This window comes from Laccaria bicolor, genomic scaffold, assembly GCF_000143565.1.
Source record: "Laccaria bicolor S238N-H82 LACBIscaffold_50 genomic scaffold, whole genome shotgun sequence".
Lineage (NCBI taxonomy): Eukaryota > Fungi > Basidiomycota > Agaricomycetes > Agaricales > Hydnangiaceae > Laccaria > Laccaria bicolor.
The window spans coordinates 349,666-363,520 of NW_001889921.1; the positions used below are offsets into that span (position 1 = coordinate 349,666).

General features: G+C 51.6%; 6 protein-coding genes across 6 annotated transcripts; 1 reads left to right on the forward strand and 5 right to left on the reverse strand.

The window, feature by feature from the left end:
• Nucleotides 1-3: 3 nt before the first annotated feature.
• On the reverse strand, nucleotides 4-865 carry LACBIDRAFT_312272 (uncharacterized protein; the record flags this gene model as incomplete). Its single annotated transcript, XM_001888037.1, has 3 exons — nucleotides 4-428; nucleotides 481-605; nucleotides 852-865. The coding sequence occupies 3 exons, from the start codon at nucleotides 863-865 to the stop codon at nucleotides 4-6; spliced, it is 564 nt and encodes a 187-aa protein (XP_001888072.1).
• A 655-nt stretch (nucleotides 866-1,520) lies between these two features.
• Nucleotides 1,521-1,998, forward strand: LACBIDRAFT_312273 (uncharacterized protein; the record flags this gene model as incomplete). The annotated part of the gene is made up of 3 exons (XM_001887991.1): nucleotides 1,521-1,523; nucleotides 1,572-1,936; nucleotides 1,989-1,998. The coding sequence occupies 3 exons, from the start codon at nucleotides 1,521-1,523 to the stop codon at nucleotides 1,996-1,998; spliced, it is 378 nt and encodes a 125-aa protein (XP_001888026.1).
• Nucleotides 1,999-4,157: 2,159 nt separating this feature from the next.
• Nucleotides 4,158-5,196, reverse strand: LACBIDRAFT_333421 (uncharacterized protein; the record flags this gene model as incomplete). The annotated part of the gene is made up of 3 exons (XM_001888038.1): nucleotides 4,158-4,287; nucleotides 4,574-4,769; nucleotides 4,881-5,196. The coding sequence occupies 3 exons, from the start codon at nucleotides 5,194-5,196 to the stop codon at nucleotides 4,158-4,160; spliced, it is 642 nt and encodes a 213-aa protein (XP_001888073.1).
• Nucleotides 5,197-6,806: 1,610 nt separating this feature from the next.
• On the reverse strand, nucleotides 6,807-7,766 carry LACBIDRAFT_333422 (uncharacterized protein; the record flags this gene model as incomplete). The annotated part of the gene is made up of 2 exons (XM_001888039.1): nucleotides 6,807-7,333; nucleotides 7,625-7,766. The coding sequence occupies 2 exons, from the start codon at nucleotides 7,764-7,766 to the stop codon at nucleotides 6,807-6,809; spliced, it is 669 nt and encodes a 222-aa protein (XP_001888074.1).
• Nucleotides 7,767-8,635: 869 nt separating this feature from the next.
• MISSP12 (ectomycorrhiza-regulated small secreted protein) lies at nucleotides 8,636-9,208 on the reverse strand. Its single transcript, XM_001888040.1, has 2 exons — nucleotides 8,847-9,208; nucleotides 8,636-8,773 (listed from the first exon to the last, which is right to left on the reverse strand). Exons 1-2 carry the CDS (start codon nucleotides 9,177-9,179, stop codon nucleotides 8,756-8,758), a joined length of 351 nt encoding a protein of 116 aa, XP_001888075.1. The 5' UTR covers nucleotides 9,180-9,208; the 3' UTR covers nucleotides 8,636-8,755.
• Nucleotides 9,209-10,199: 991 nt separating this feature from the next.
• Nucleotides 10,200-12,971, reverse strand: LACBIDRAFT_333424 (uncharacterized protein; the record flags this gene model as incomplete). The annotated part of the gene is made up of 11 exons (XM_001888041.1): nucleotides 10,200-10,314; nucleotides 10,435-10,516; nucleotides 10,704-10,857; nucleotides 10,953-11,092; nucleotides 11,127-11,182; nucleotides 11,320-11,554; nucleotides 11,812-11,923; nucleotides 12,001-12,067; nucleotides 12,102-12,245; nucleotides 12,302-12,456; nucleotides 12,708-12,971. The coding sequence occupies 11 exons, from the start codon at nucleotides 12,969-12,971 to the stop codon at nucleotides 10,200-10,202; spliced, it is 1,524 nt and encodes a 507-aa protein (XP_001888076.1).
• Between the last annotated feature and the right edge of the window lie 884 nt (nucleotides 12,972-13,855).

Genomic DNA, 13,855 nt, shown 5'->3' on the forward strand with positions numbered 1-13,855 from the left:
AATTTAGGGACCTGCTCGTCTTTTGGCAGGCCGGTTTTTGTTGGACCGTTGACTGGCGCGGGTGATGGGGAGACCGACGGTGAGGGATCCTGAGGTGCAGGAGCGCCTTGAGGGGGGTCCTGCTAGTGAACCTGTAGGAGGGTTTTGCACAGAACCGCCTTGTGGAAGACCAGTTGGAGCTGCATCATCCGAAGGAACGGGAGGTGCGATCGAAGATGGGCCATAGGCAGGTGGCGAAGAACCATTGAGAGATTTCGGAACGGAATCACCCTGTGCAGGACCAGTCACTGGAACAGAAGGAGTGTTCTGCGCTGGCGAGTACTTTGGCGCTGGAGTACTCTGAGGCGTATTTTCTGCTGGAAGCTTCTGTGGAAGGTCGGTTGAAGCTGGATCATTGACGGGAGGGATATAAATGAATAAGGGAGGTGCTGAAAGAAGGAGTAAGAAATTAAATTTTCAATAAATTCGAAGTTTACGTACCGAATCTGGAGTGACGTTTTTTGCGGGTGGTGCAGGAGCTCCTGGAAGAAGTTACCGTCAAAACGAGGTAGTTGGCACCTGCGCCCGTTGCGAAAGCAATGAGAGTGAGGAAACGACCAATAGCCCTTTTCGAGATTTGAAAGAGAGCGAAGTAAATTAAACGAGAGAAGGGGGTTGGACTGAGTGAACAACTGAACGTCCATTTTATACCGACTCACTGCGAAAACTTCCAGCCGCAACTTGACTGCGCAGAGAAAGAAAGCTACCAGTGGTCATAATTCTTGGCAGTGTGAAACACAATAGGTTTCACACGACGGTAAGGGTTGGGAGTAGAAACAACACAACATGGTGAAAAACGGGGAAGCACTCACGAATTTTGATCCATTCGTCGTCCCAAAAAAAAGTGATGCGAGTGCGTCCCTTCATAATTCTAATGTGCATATCCGAAGCCATCAGCTACTGCGGAGGGGCGACTAGGGAAGTACATGCACGTTTTGCATCCAGGATGCTAACCCCAAACAGAAACTCGTCCGGAGCTGCGGCTTGAAAGTTCCACTGGCAGGGCACTCTCGATGCAGCCATGAATTGGAGGGCGCGCAAGGAGAAGGCTTGATTGCTTGAGCCATAAGCTAGAGCCCTGAACGTTGAAAGTTTTCATCATTGTCCGTCGCCGTTGCGTTGAGGTTGGCAACATAAAAGTCCTTGATTCGTAGAAGAAGATTGAAGACCAATAAGTATGAAAATCGCCTAACAAGGCAAGTCACGCGACTTTCGGGCCGAGTTGAGCTGCCGCCTTCCCGCAAACATGAAGCCCTCATCTATTGTTCGACACCACAAGCGTCGACAGCTCCCACGTCCTCTCCTCCAGCCGCCTCTTCTCCAGCACCGATTTCCTCAACCAAGACAGCCAAGTCGAGGACCTCAACATTGAGAAGAACGCAAAGGGCGTTATTGCCTAGTCGATGGGGTGGGCCTTGCCAATGTTGTTACAAAGGCGAAAGATGTCGATGGGGCGAGTGAGGCGATGATCACTGTTGAAGATGGTACATCGCTCTATTTCTGTCGTCCGTTCCTCGTCTAACCATTTACAGGCAGCAATGGACCTCGCTTTGCTCCCATCTGAAGACGACGAGGGCAAACCAATCACATGCAACCCCGCTGATACCGATCTTTCCTCAGTCCACCTTCACTCCGTCACGACCCCACACAACCATGGCCGCATCTTTTGGTCACCAGCACCTGGTTTTGCCATGGGCGTTGGGTCGGTACGCGAGCGTTTCTTACCGTACGAGGAAGGCGACACATTTATCAGCACAGGCGCCGGCGTTACGTGGCAGATGGCCCGACGAGACGCGCACAAGTACGAGTTTGGCGATAAGGGGAACAACCTGGTGGTGGTGAATGACGAGGACGGGATGGACAATCTGCGACATTCTCTCGATCTGGGTAAATCATGGTATGTTCGCCTCCCTCGTTTGTCTTATGAAATCCTAACTTTAACAACAGAGTGAAATATGAGATTGGCGTCAAACTCCGAGCGAGGGCGCTCATGAGCCCCAACCGACTCGACCTCGAAGATGATTACCTTCGAGGTTAAATCGTCCAAGATCCAAGACAAAGAAGTGTGAGTGCGGTTCTCGTAGTGGTGACACGTTTTGTTTCCACTCCAGAGCTAGCTTGCACCAAACTCACACTCTTTCCCTCAGCATGAAGTCGTTCGGGGTTCCTGCCCCCGTTTCCCTCGTCCTCACGGCCCTCTTGGTGTACAACGTGCACACCATTTCACAAGTCTCTCGCACAGGTCGATAGCGAGGTTTTATTTCAAGGGTGTAGCGTACCAACAACAAGGTCATTTCCTCCTCATCACCCTCTCGCTCGGTGCTCACTTCTTGTAGGCATTGTCACTGATACCTCTGCTAATTACTCGTTTCGCGAACCTTCGACTTACAATGACCCTCTCGCGGATGCACGGATGCCCTCGTGACCTTCCATACCTACAGCAACTGGGCGTGAACACCGTTCGTGTGTACAGCGTCGATTCGATCAAGAACTACGATTTGTGCATGAGAGCCTTCAGTGGTGCAGACGTCTATACCATGTACGTTCGTGCCGTCCGTCACACCCTCCCCTAACCTGACAAAGCACGCCAGCATCAGCCTCACACCTTTCTTTGAACGGCTCAATCGACCGCAGTTCGCCTGCGTGGTCTACTAATCTTTTGGATCAATACCTCGCTGCCATCGACGCCTTCAGCAAGTACGACAACATCCTGGCATGCCACGTCGGAAACGAGGTCATCAACAGCTCATCCAACACCAACGTCGCTCCTTTCGTAAAAGCAGCTGCTCGAGGCATCAAGGCATACCTGTAATTCCTTTCTTTCCCGAGACCCACTGGCCAACCATTTCAGCTGCGGTCTTAAACACCAAATTTGGGTCAATGGCGATCGACCTCTTCGGACTCAACAACTAGTAAGTCTTCTGCTCTTCCCCATCCTCCGCTCTCCATTGACACGTCACAGCGAGTGGTGCGGCAATTCCACCTTCGCAGACTCCTACACCGACATTGAAAACAACTTCGCTGGGTACAACGTCACAGCCTACTTTTCTGAGTATGGCTGTGTCCCTCCCTCCGGTCCCCGCCCCTGGTCAGAAATAGGCGCCCTCTTGTCATCCGACATATCTCCCGCCTGGTATGGGGACATCGCCTTCTCCTAATTCCCAGCAGCCAGCGCAGCAGGTCAATTCGGCAAAATCACATTGTCATCTGACAACAAGACCGTTTCGACCTCCACGGACTTTACCAACCTCGCTACTCAATACGGCGTTGCTGCTCCTCATAACTCTCCTGCTCAAGCTTCGGTTGCGGACGCCGCCTTCCCCGCGTGCCCAACGCAAAACAGCACGTTCTTGAGATCGACGACTTTTCCTGCCAACCCCAACTTGGCGGCTTGCCAGTGTTTGGAGAGTGCTTTGAGCTGCCAGTTCACCCCTGTCGTTAGCGGTTATACGGTTGTTGCTGGGCAGTTGATCAATGCCGCTTGTGGGCTGCTCGGACTTTGCCACAGATGGTGCTGCGGGCACGTACGGTCTTGTCTCGGGGTGTGATCCGAGTGAGTTTCATCGCCTTATTTCATTGTCTTTCTCTTACGTCATGCCTCAGTACTACCAGTCCCAAAATCGTAAAGCACAGGCGTGCAGTTTCGCAGGCAACGGAACCGTCAACTTTCATGTGTCCACCTCCGTCTCCGCCACTAGCGTCGCGTCTTCGTGTATAGCCAGCCTTTGCGCGACGTTTGCCGACTGCGCCTGCTAGTGCATCTGGAAGTAGCTCGATTGGGACCACGTCGAGTGGGGGTGGGACGAAGAAGAACGGTGCGAGCACGTTGGTTGGGGGTGAATTTGTAGGGATGGTGGCGATGGGTGTTGTGGTCGCGGTAGTGGGATGTGGACGGTGATGTAAGGCGTGATATGGTGGATGCTGTTGATGCTGTTCTTTAAGGAGCGGGTGGAGCTTGAGATGTGTTTAGACTTCCAACTACCTGGAGACATTCCCTCCAGATCGGATAATTTGATCCTCGAACCTTGATTAACTGACGGACATTTGTTTCTTGCTTATATACTGTATATTTCATTGCTTAATGATACCTACTTGTTGTTCACTACATCTCAGACGTTTCAAGCTGACTGAGCTACAAGCTTAAGCTTTTCCAGAACGTAAGTGATAGGGGAGAAGCAGCAGCGAGTAGATATTACAAGAGTGGAAGGGAGGGTTGCAAAAGAAGAGAGGACTCGGGAAAGCGTCCGTCTGCCGAGATGTAGATCCATCACAAAGGCGACGTCGACATTCGAAACAGCGGCCTGGTTTGCAAAGCAGACGGTTCATGGTAGTAGTACATAGACTAAGCGTCACCGCTAGTTTGGGTGGATTGCGGTCAAGCACAGGGAGTTGGTGGGTTAATGCATGAAAAAAGGAAAGGCGCCTTGGATCAAATCGTGGGTGGTTTCCCTTTATCAGGCTGGCGAGATGCCATGTTGGCTGGCAGCCAGATATCATACCGATGGTCAACTGCCTTGGAAGTTTTGGCACTGACCTGCGCCCTATTTGTTTGACGCATGGTTTCTTGCGGTGGGATCCACCGCTCGTAAGACTTCTGTTGATGCCCAGCCATTCTCGGATGAGGGGAGGGATTTCGTGGGAGGGGAATATGAGGGGAATGACGAGGGCGGGAGGAGGATCCTGGTGCAAACGCCGAATGAGTGTGAAAGTCTTGGAAGATATGCCGGGAGCTTATTACCAGGTTGATTAGGAATCGTACTCCCTCTTTGGCGATTACCCTCTGCACTCCCTTCAGAGTCGGTTACTGGCCCTGTGCACAAATGGGGTGGAAGAGAACACACCTTCTGCATCACCTTCATCCTCGTCATCTTCTGAGTCTCCGGATTCATCGCTCTCAGTATCTGATTCCTCTCCACTACTATCCTCCTGCTCACTGTCGCCACTCTCGTCTGCGTCTTCATCGTCGTTCCCACTCATGCCTGCGACGCCACGACGCCACACCCCGCGTCTTACCCTCGGCCGCGGGTAACTCGCCCCAGCACCTTTATCAGACGGGTGGTCGAGTCGTCGGCCACGTTCGTCAAAAAGATTACGTCGATCCCTGCATTCGTTGTAGTAGGCGTCACGAATGGCGCGCACACGCTCTAGGAGAGACATGACGATAAGAGAACCGGAAGGCAATTACAGTAGTAGAAAAAGAAGAGGGAGTCGGTGCCGGAGTATGTTGGCGAGGGAACGTGCGAGTACGCAAGCAGTTACTGAGCCCGAATCGCGTAACGTGTTCTACCGGCCCGACAGTCTCTCCAGAGCATCATGAACCATCGAAACACTGTGATGATCGACGAGAGAATAGAAGTTGAGTAGGGTCAGGCTGTTGATAAATCGTCGAGAACGAATAGTTGGTACGAATTCCTGAGCTCCATCATCTCCTGATGGAGGGACGTCCACAAGAAAGGCGTGATTTCATGAGAGTTGTCATAGGTACCTAATCCGTGCGCTTCACCTGCAACGGTACGACCGTCCAACAGGTAAGTACCTGACGGAAATGCTAGGGCCGTCGAAGAGTTGTTTAGCTCGGCAGAAAATCAGTGGATTATGAAAGTATGGATAGTATTGTCGTAGCTTGGTAGATCGCCTGGTTTCGATTCGTCCGAAGCTCGAAGTGCGGCCTAGAGTATTCCTTTCCTGTAGCCCTCAATACCGGGTTGTCGAAATTTGTTCAGAACGTCGAAAGGCTGAAGTCGGGAAAGGCGAAATGATCCTGAATTTTGTTTGTCTGTGCTCCACAGCCAGCTTGAGGTTTCGTACACGTAGGCGAACGCGGGGCGCGTCAAAGTGAGGCAGTCAAGGTGAGAAAAGGAGGTACACGTAGATAGCTCTGTCAAAAGTGGACAAGACTATCTGAAACTGATGCGTACTGGGGAGGGATAAACTGTGCATAGGGTAGAACGTCAACCCCTCGCGGCGCAGGTGAAAAGGGGTAATAACTCGCTTATACGCGGGCCGTCGGTAACATCCTGGCACATCGTTGATGTCTTGTCGGTTGGTGATACGATCTCCGAAGAAGAGAAGAGGAGTGCTGGGTGCGTCAATCGGCGATGGTGGTTGGTGGTGTCCACGATTATAGCGTGGCAGTTCCAGAGCTGCAGAACGACGAGCGTGAGGCGGAAGTTGAGTGCGTTGAACGTTATCATGATCTTTCTCGAATGGCCAGGAATATCTCCCCTGTTGGTGATGATTCAAGGTGACGCGCTTCCGCTTCCTGAATACGACATTCAATTTACTGGACAGTCTTTTGAAGGTTGGGCTGGGGTGAGAAATTGGTACTTTGGACATTCTTTGGAGGAACAGCAAGTCAAGAGGAAAGTTCGAGCAAATTTAACTGATGTCATGATCACGTGTCTTGTTCAAGCCTTCCCACTCTGACATCTCTCAGATTCTCTGCATCGATGAAATTGTATTCGGCACTCGCACTCTTGGCATATCCATCTGGCTTCTGCTCCTAGAATTATCACATCCCCTGACCATCACCATAAACCGCACCTGCACCCGCACCCTCTTCACAGCACCACCCGCATCATGTACATTCGCGGAGACCGTATTTGAGGTCCTCAAGTGGGTCTAGCGGCGCGTTGAGATACTCCCTCGCGCTAACGAAATCAACGGGATCGCTATGAATCAGCCACCACCTATGACCACGACAGCGGGTTAGGATGCTTCCCCGCATGATCTAGGCCATTACTCACGAAGACACGGCGAGGACGGTACTAGTGGTAGTAGGCGCGTGCACGTCTATCAGGATCAACAAGCATAAGGAGGAGCGGGTATACGTCTCCAAAGGAGATGTCGTCGATTGCAGCAACAGCCTGCGAGAGGACAGCAACCAAATCCACTGGCTCAGCATGGCCAGGTTCAGCAGTATCAGACGCATGTTGTTTGCGCCAGTCGTTACGGGCGCACCAGTGAAGAAGCCAACATATCCGTTTAGTGGGGGTAGTATTGGAGGAGGGGATTGTGCGTGCTTTGCCTGGGTGTGCTAGGTGTGTCCGTTTTCTGCCATTTTCAAGGTGTTCGATCCTCAGACGATCCTCGCTAGGGTCTCGTTTGGCGTTCTTTCTGGCCTTTAGAACATCTTCCTTTGACTCCTCTTTCTTCCTCTGTCCCGTTTCCGCTCCCATCCCTCTTGAGGGGTAAAGTTCTTGTCGAGGGGTTCTGGGACTGTTTGCGATCGGTAGGTCTCCCTTTTTCTTTCCTTCTGTGTTACATTCTTCCCTCCTCCAAAACCCGGCTCGGGCTAACGAAATCCCACATTCAGGAAATCAATAATGAAACACGTCGAAAAGCAAGGAACCCTTGAGACCCAACAGCAACTGGCGGTCATGCATCAGCGTCAGCAACAGCAGCCTTCACGAGGGGGAAGGTCGCAGCTCCCGCTTTCTGAAGGGTCGGATCGATCGATACATAGGACGAATACAGTTCTTCCACATCATGGCGGAGGGGGAAGTTTAGCCCCCGCAATCGCAGTCGCAATCCTAATCCCATTCGCACGCGCAAACGCAGGCTTTACCTCATTCACCGCACTCACCCACGCATACATCCCACACGTCGCATTTGTAAACCCCCACGGTCACACCTAGTCCGAACCGTAGCCCTCCGCCTTCTATAGCTCGTTGGAGGAGGACGGAGGGGAGGACGAGGACGCTGAACATGAGCATAGACAGGAGCATTTCGGAGCAGTTCCCGCTTTCAAGTGTGGGGAGTAAGAGCCGGGCGGGCGTGAAGAATTGCGGCCTAACTGCCGCTGGAGGGAAGAGCGACGCTGGTGGAGGTGGAGCATGCTTGTGGGTGGAAGGGGTTACACGACTGCGGGTGGTGGAGGGAGAAGCGCCCTTGTCGTAGGAGCCAGCTGGGAGAAACACACCGTCAGGAGCGAAGAGAACGATGCCGGCAAAGAAGAAAAATCTCTGCTGGGTGCGGCGATTTTAACACGCATAGGATGGGAGGATGGTGCTTCATATCGAGTTTGGTTGCTTCTTTCTATTTTTTCCTCTCCCTCGTCGTCGTCACTATTTGCCACCATCACACGCTCCTTGCTATCCGGGATAACCCTCCTGCACAAGCGTGCTATCATTCATGCACCTGCCGCGGCTTTTACCTACATTTCATCGAAGCAATACGGGCACCGCTCCCAGCTATAATCCCCCTTTACTTGAACCAAGCATTCCTCTTTCTATACGTCATGTTACGATGGTCTTTGTGTGTTCCTAACCCTTTCTTCCTTGCAATCTTATCCGTGCTAATCATTTTCGCCAGTCCTTGGATTGTAACTTTGACTGGTTAGGAAACTCCACCCTCATATCTTGAACCAGCTCTAAGTCTCGTCACTATGGGAAGAATGTGAGCTCTCTCGTTCCATCTCGAGAGCGAATTGAACGAGAGTGTGCATGATGAGGGCGGGGGGTTCGGGTGACCGGGATGAGGGTGGACTCGAGATGTTAAATATGAAACTAGATGCGTGTCAAATTCTTGTTGACACTTCGTTCTAATTTACAATTTATGCCCGTCTGCATGAACGAGCCTCAGCTGTGACACCTGCTTGAGTCGACAGAAACAAATTTTTTCAGTTGTGCAAGAACTACAACTTGAATGGAATACTATTGTCCGGATACACATCCCAACCTATTCACGATCACTTGCCTCAGTCCCCAAAAGTTCACTAAGGATAGCAAAAACCCTTGATAAAGTGAAAGCGATACAGTCAATCATCAAGATTTACCGTTTTCAGCAACTAATAGCGGGGCACTTACCAGGACAAAAATAAGGGGAATGGAATTACAATGTCCCGAACAACAATTACTATCGAATGAGCAAAGTGTGCCTAGAGCAAAACATTCCGAAGAGTCGGGCTCCAGCGTCGAACCACCCAGTGTTTTGTCGGTGGGCGAGGTGGCTTCGGGCAAATGGGTCGTAATTGTGTACTTGATAACAGCACCATCGGGGGCATTGCCCACTGCGTGAACGACAGCGCCAGAACCGTGACCTGGGTCTGCGTGAACGTCCGGGGTGGGTGTCGCGATTGCGAGACAGACGATTGCGAGGACGAGAGCGAATGGGCGAGTAGTAAACTTGAATGAGTGCATATTTAGCGTTGTTCAACTAGCTTGAAGCTGAAGGAGGTGGGGAAAAGTAGCGACGCATTTTATACGCCAAGGATAGGATTCTTGGGATCACGATTGAATTCTTTTCCAAAGGAGGGGGCGGTCATAGGACTAGGGAAATGGAAGAGTCGCCGAAGAACGTCTGCAAAGGTGTGCGTATCAAGCTTTTCCTTGCTGGAACGCCTATAATCTCAAGACGCATCTTCCGTCTGCCTTTAGTAAAAAGTGCTTCTGGGAACCCTGGGTTAATAGGGGAGCTATGAGAAGCAGGCTAAGCTGAGTAAAGGATTCACCTCCTCCAGAATCAAAGACCTTCGCTACAAAACCGGGTTGTTGATATTCAAATTGGTCAAGCTTCGTTGGAAGAGGGGATAGAACCGGGAAGACAAAGAAGGGAAGCAATGAACGATAACGTCAGATAATGTACAAGCGCGCCATACCCACCGTTCACATACTGTGCTTTGAAATCGGTTTCACTCCGCCGTGATACTGCAAGAAATAGACCCACTTTTACAATTTTCAGCAAGAACGCAGAATGTTCCACGGCCGTGAAACCGTTCTCCATGAAACGTTCTCAAGATTAGCCGCCGCCGAGAAGATGGAATTACAGGGAAATGGAGTGTAAAGATGGTAGTGGCTTCGAGAAGCCATCTTGGTCTTAAGGCCCACACGGAGTTTGCACACCGGGTCATTAGCGTACGTCGACCTACATCAGGCAGTGCGCATGAGAATCAAAGAAGCATGGTACTGGCTGATGAATTGTGAAAGGGGAGGGCCGGGACAAACTGGTGTGTGAGAACAGACGGTGAGCGGGGGGAGCATGGGGATGAGATGAAAAGGGCAATAACAACAGAGCTGGAATGGCGGGAAGGAGCGGAGGAGGTGTGTATTAAGGGTAAGCAGGGGAAAAGTCGCATGACCAACGATTGATGGAAGAAAGGAGGAAGACTCCATGACGGAGGAAAACAATCTTGGGTATAATGAGCGTAAGCCACCCGTCTTTCAATTGAGTGTTCGGATATCCACCTCGTACTTCCGAAACTCAACAGATCTGATCAGGCCATACACAAATAAATGGCTCATTCCGCACGCTCCTCCCGTCCAGAACTTTCCATTCCTGTCAATACCGTCAACGTTCGTTCAACACGGGAGAAGTAGAACAGGAAATTATGCGGGCGCGTGGTACATTTCCGTGAGAGCTCGGAAAAGGGGTTGTCCATAAATTGAAGAGACGTACACACGTAAAATTTGGATGGGACTGGGAGCACGTTCGGGAGAAGCAGGGGTTGGACCGCGTTGAGTGGAAGGTGTTGGCAGATCTAGGGGTAGAGATTATAATAGAAAAGGGGACATAAAAAATGGGACGAATGTACCGAATCCACGAGCTTGTAAATGAACGAGGGATGGTAATCGATGCCCATAATGCTCACCATCTCTTCATCGCTGTGCACCGAAGCCGCCCCCTTTCAGGCATCATGCATCATGCCTCATGCTGAGTACGCCCACCAGGGGCCGACGACCAGAACTTTCCAATTACGCGATCGAAGGCGCTCTGCAGTTGCATTCTTTTGTGTCGAAAAGGAGGGCAGGTACGTGATTGTCGAGACGCTGACATGACGAGCTTGGTAATGTCCATGCGGGCCGTCTGAGCTGATTGCAACTGGGAAAACTTGAATGTCGTGGACAGGTTGCAGAATTCCGAAGAGCAAACTCAAGATCCACGTCCAGACATTTCTGGGGTCTGCGAATACCCACTTGACGGCCCCTCCAGAGCGTCATGGACCATCGGAAAACACGGTGGAGCGATTGACGAGAAAGTTGAAGCTGAGCGGGGTCTAGCTGTTGATAAAGAGCGACGAGAACGAATACTGGGTAGTGATCCCTCCGTTTTCTGGCTTTCGAAGAACGTTTCCCTGTGGCTGCGCCTACGTTTCACGCATCGCAATGTAGCGGTACAAGCCTTGGAATTTCTCAGCTTCATCAATCTTCAGTGATGATGGAGTGATGTCGACAAGAAAGGCGTTCATGAGAGCTGCATAGTTAGGATATTCATGCGTCCCGTATCCGCGCGCTTCACCTGCAACAGTACGACCGTCCAACAAACAGGTCCTGACGGACATACTGCAGCCGTCGAAGAGTCGCTGAGCCCTCGGGAGGATGTGAACCGGACGCAGTGGTTGGAGTATATGTGGGAACGACAGACAGTGAATCCTCAATGCTGTGGACGTGTTGCAGATCGGGAAAGTAGTGTCGCTGGTAGATCGCATGCACGGTTTCAATTCGTCCCAAGCTTGAAGTGCGGCCTAGAGCAAACCAAACTCTTGGAACATTTTTTCCTGTGGCCCTCAATGCGGATGCTGTCAAAATTTGTTCATAACGGAGAGAATGTCGAAAGGCTGAAGTCGGGAAAAGCGAAATGATCCCGGTTTTTGTTTCTCTGTGCTCCAGCGAAAGCGGGGCGCGTCAAGGTAAGGCAGTCAGGATGGGGAAGGGAGGAGATAGCTCAGTCAAAAGCGGACAAGAGCATGTGAAATTGATGCATGGATAGGTTGTGCATAGCGTAGAACGTCAACCCCTCACAGCGCTGGTAAAAAAGGCCTCATAACTCGCCTACGCGCGGTCCCTCCCAAGGTCCCTCCGTAACATCTTGACAAATCGTTGATATCTTGTCGGTTGGTGATGCGGGTGCCGAAAGTCGCGAAGTGGGGAGAGCTGGGCGCGTCAATCTGCGATGGTGGTTGATGGTGTCTACGAATATAGCAGAACTGGACGAGCGTGAAGCGGACCGTAAATATTTACAAACGGATGCGAGTGCGTAGGGGAGGACCGAAGTTGAATCATGGATATTGTTAGATCCGGGGGTGCACAGTCTAAAAGACCTTGCACAAGTTGTGTGCGTTGAACGTTATCATGGTCTTTCTCGGATTGTAATGAGCGGTTTGAGGATGGCCAGGAGTATCTCCGCTGTCAGTGCGCTTCCGCTTCCTGAATACGACATTCGTTCCTGGACAGTCTGTTGAAGGTTGGTGCTCGGGCGATAAATCGGTACTGAGGACAGCAAGTAAAGAGGGTGAGGAGAGAAAGTTCGAGCAAATTCTACTCACAGGTTAGCGTTCATGAGATAGAAAATGAGAAGTGATGTAACCCTAACCCACCTTTGGATCGATCGCGTTTGGCGCCTACCACACTTCCACCGGACACTCATGTAGGCACTCGCACCATGGATCCCCGCGCCCAACAATACCACCGGCTTCTGCTCCTAAAATCATCATCACCGGCACTCTCCACATTCACATTCCCATCAGCATCATCCGCACCATGTACATTCGCGTAGACCGTATTCGACGTCTTCAAGCCTCTCTAGCGGATGTTGCATGAGATGCCCCTCCGCGCTACTACCGCCAATGAAATCAAGGGCATCGATATGAATCAACCACACCTATGTCCAGTCTTCCTTCACCAACAACGAGAAAAGTCATGATGGTTCCCCGCATCTACGACACCACTCACGAACGCACGGCGAGGATGGTACGAGTGGTTGTAGGCGCGTGTACGTTTATCGGGGTCAACAAGCACAAGGAGTATGCGTATCAGCCGGGAGGAAGATAATAACCGAGTCCCCTGGTTCAGCAGGGCCAGGTTCAGCAGTATCAGACGCATATGTTCGCGCCACGTTACGGGCGTATTGAAGAAGCCAAAATATGCGGTTAGTGGGGGTGTGCATGCTTTGCCTGGGGATGCCGGAGGGGTCGCAGGAGCAGGAGGTGAGTCCATTTTCTTGCTGCTCGATCCTCAGACATCGCTGGGTCTCTTTTCGCGTGTTTTTTCTGGTCTTTGTAATCTCTTCCTTTGATTCCTCTTATTTCCCTCGGTCCTTCACTCTTCTCTCTTTTCCAATCCCATCTCTTCTAAGGGGTAATATTCTTGTCGAGGGGTCTCCCCTTTTCTTTCTTTCTGTGTTACATCTCATTCTCCTCCAAAACCCGGCTCGGGCTGACGAAACCCCTCCCCATCAGGAAATGAATGAAACACGTGGAATCTTTGAGACGCAACAGCGAATGGTGGTCATGCACCAGCGTCAGCAACAACAGCCTTCACGAGGGGGGTAGATGTCGCAGCTCCCGCTTTCCCAAGTGTCGGATCGATCGATACATAGGACGGATACAGCTCTTACACATTATGGCGGAAGGGGAAGGTTTTCGCATCCCCCGCAATCGCAGAATTTGGGGAGGGAGCAGTCGCAATCCCAATCCCAGGCCCATCTCATCCGCCGCACTCACACACGCATACATCCCACACGTCGTAGTTGCAAACCTCCAAGGTCACACCCTCCGCCTTCAGACGAAGGGGAGGGCGAGGATGCTGAACATGAGCGTAAACAGGAGCGTGATATGGAGGATGGCGATTCGGAGTAGTTGCCGCTCTCAATTGTTGCAAGGGGAGGGAGGGTAGGGTAGGGAGAAAGAGTCGGGCGGGTGTGGGGGACAGGGGCGTCACTGCCGCTGAAGGGAAGAACGGCGCTGGTGCAGGTGGAGCACGCCCGCGGGTGGTGAAGGGAGAAAGCACCCTTGTCGTAGGAGGGAGAAGCATGCCAGCTGGGAGAAACACAATGTCAGGAGCGACTCGCGAGGAGGACGATGCCGGCAAACAATAAAAAT

Excerpts from the sequence above, each read along its gene's own strand:
- MISSP12 (XM_001888040.1), bottom strand. The coding sequence starts at position 9,179 with ATGCACTCATTCAAGTTTACTACTCGCCCATTCGCTCTCGTCCTCGCA.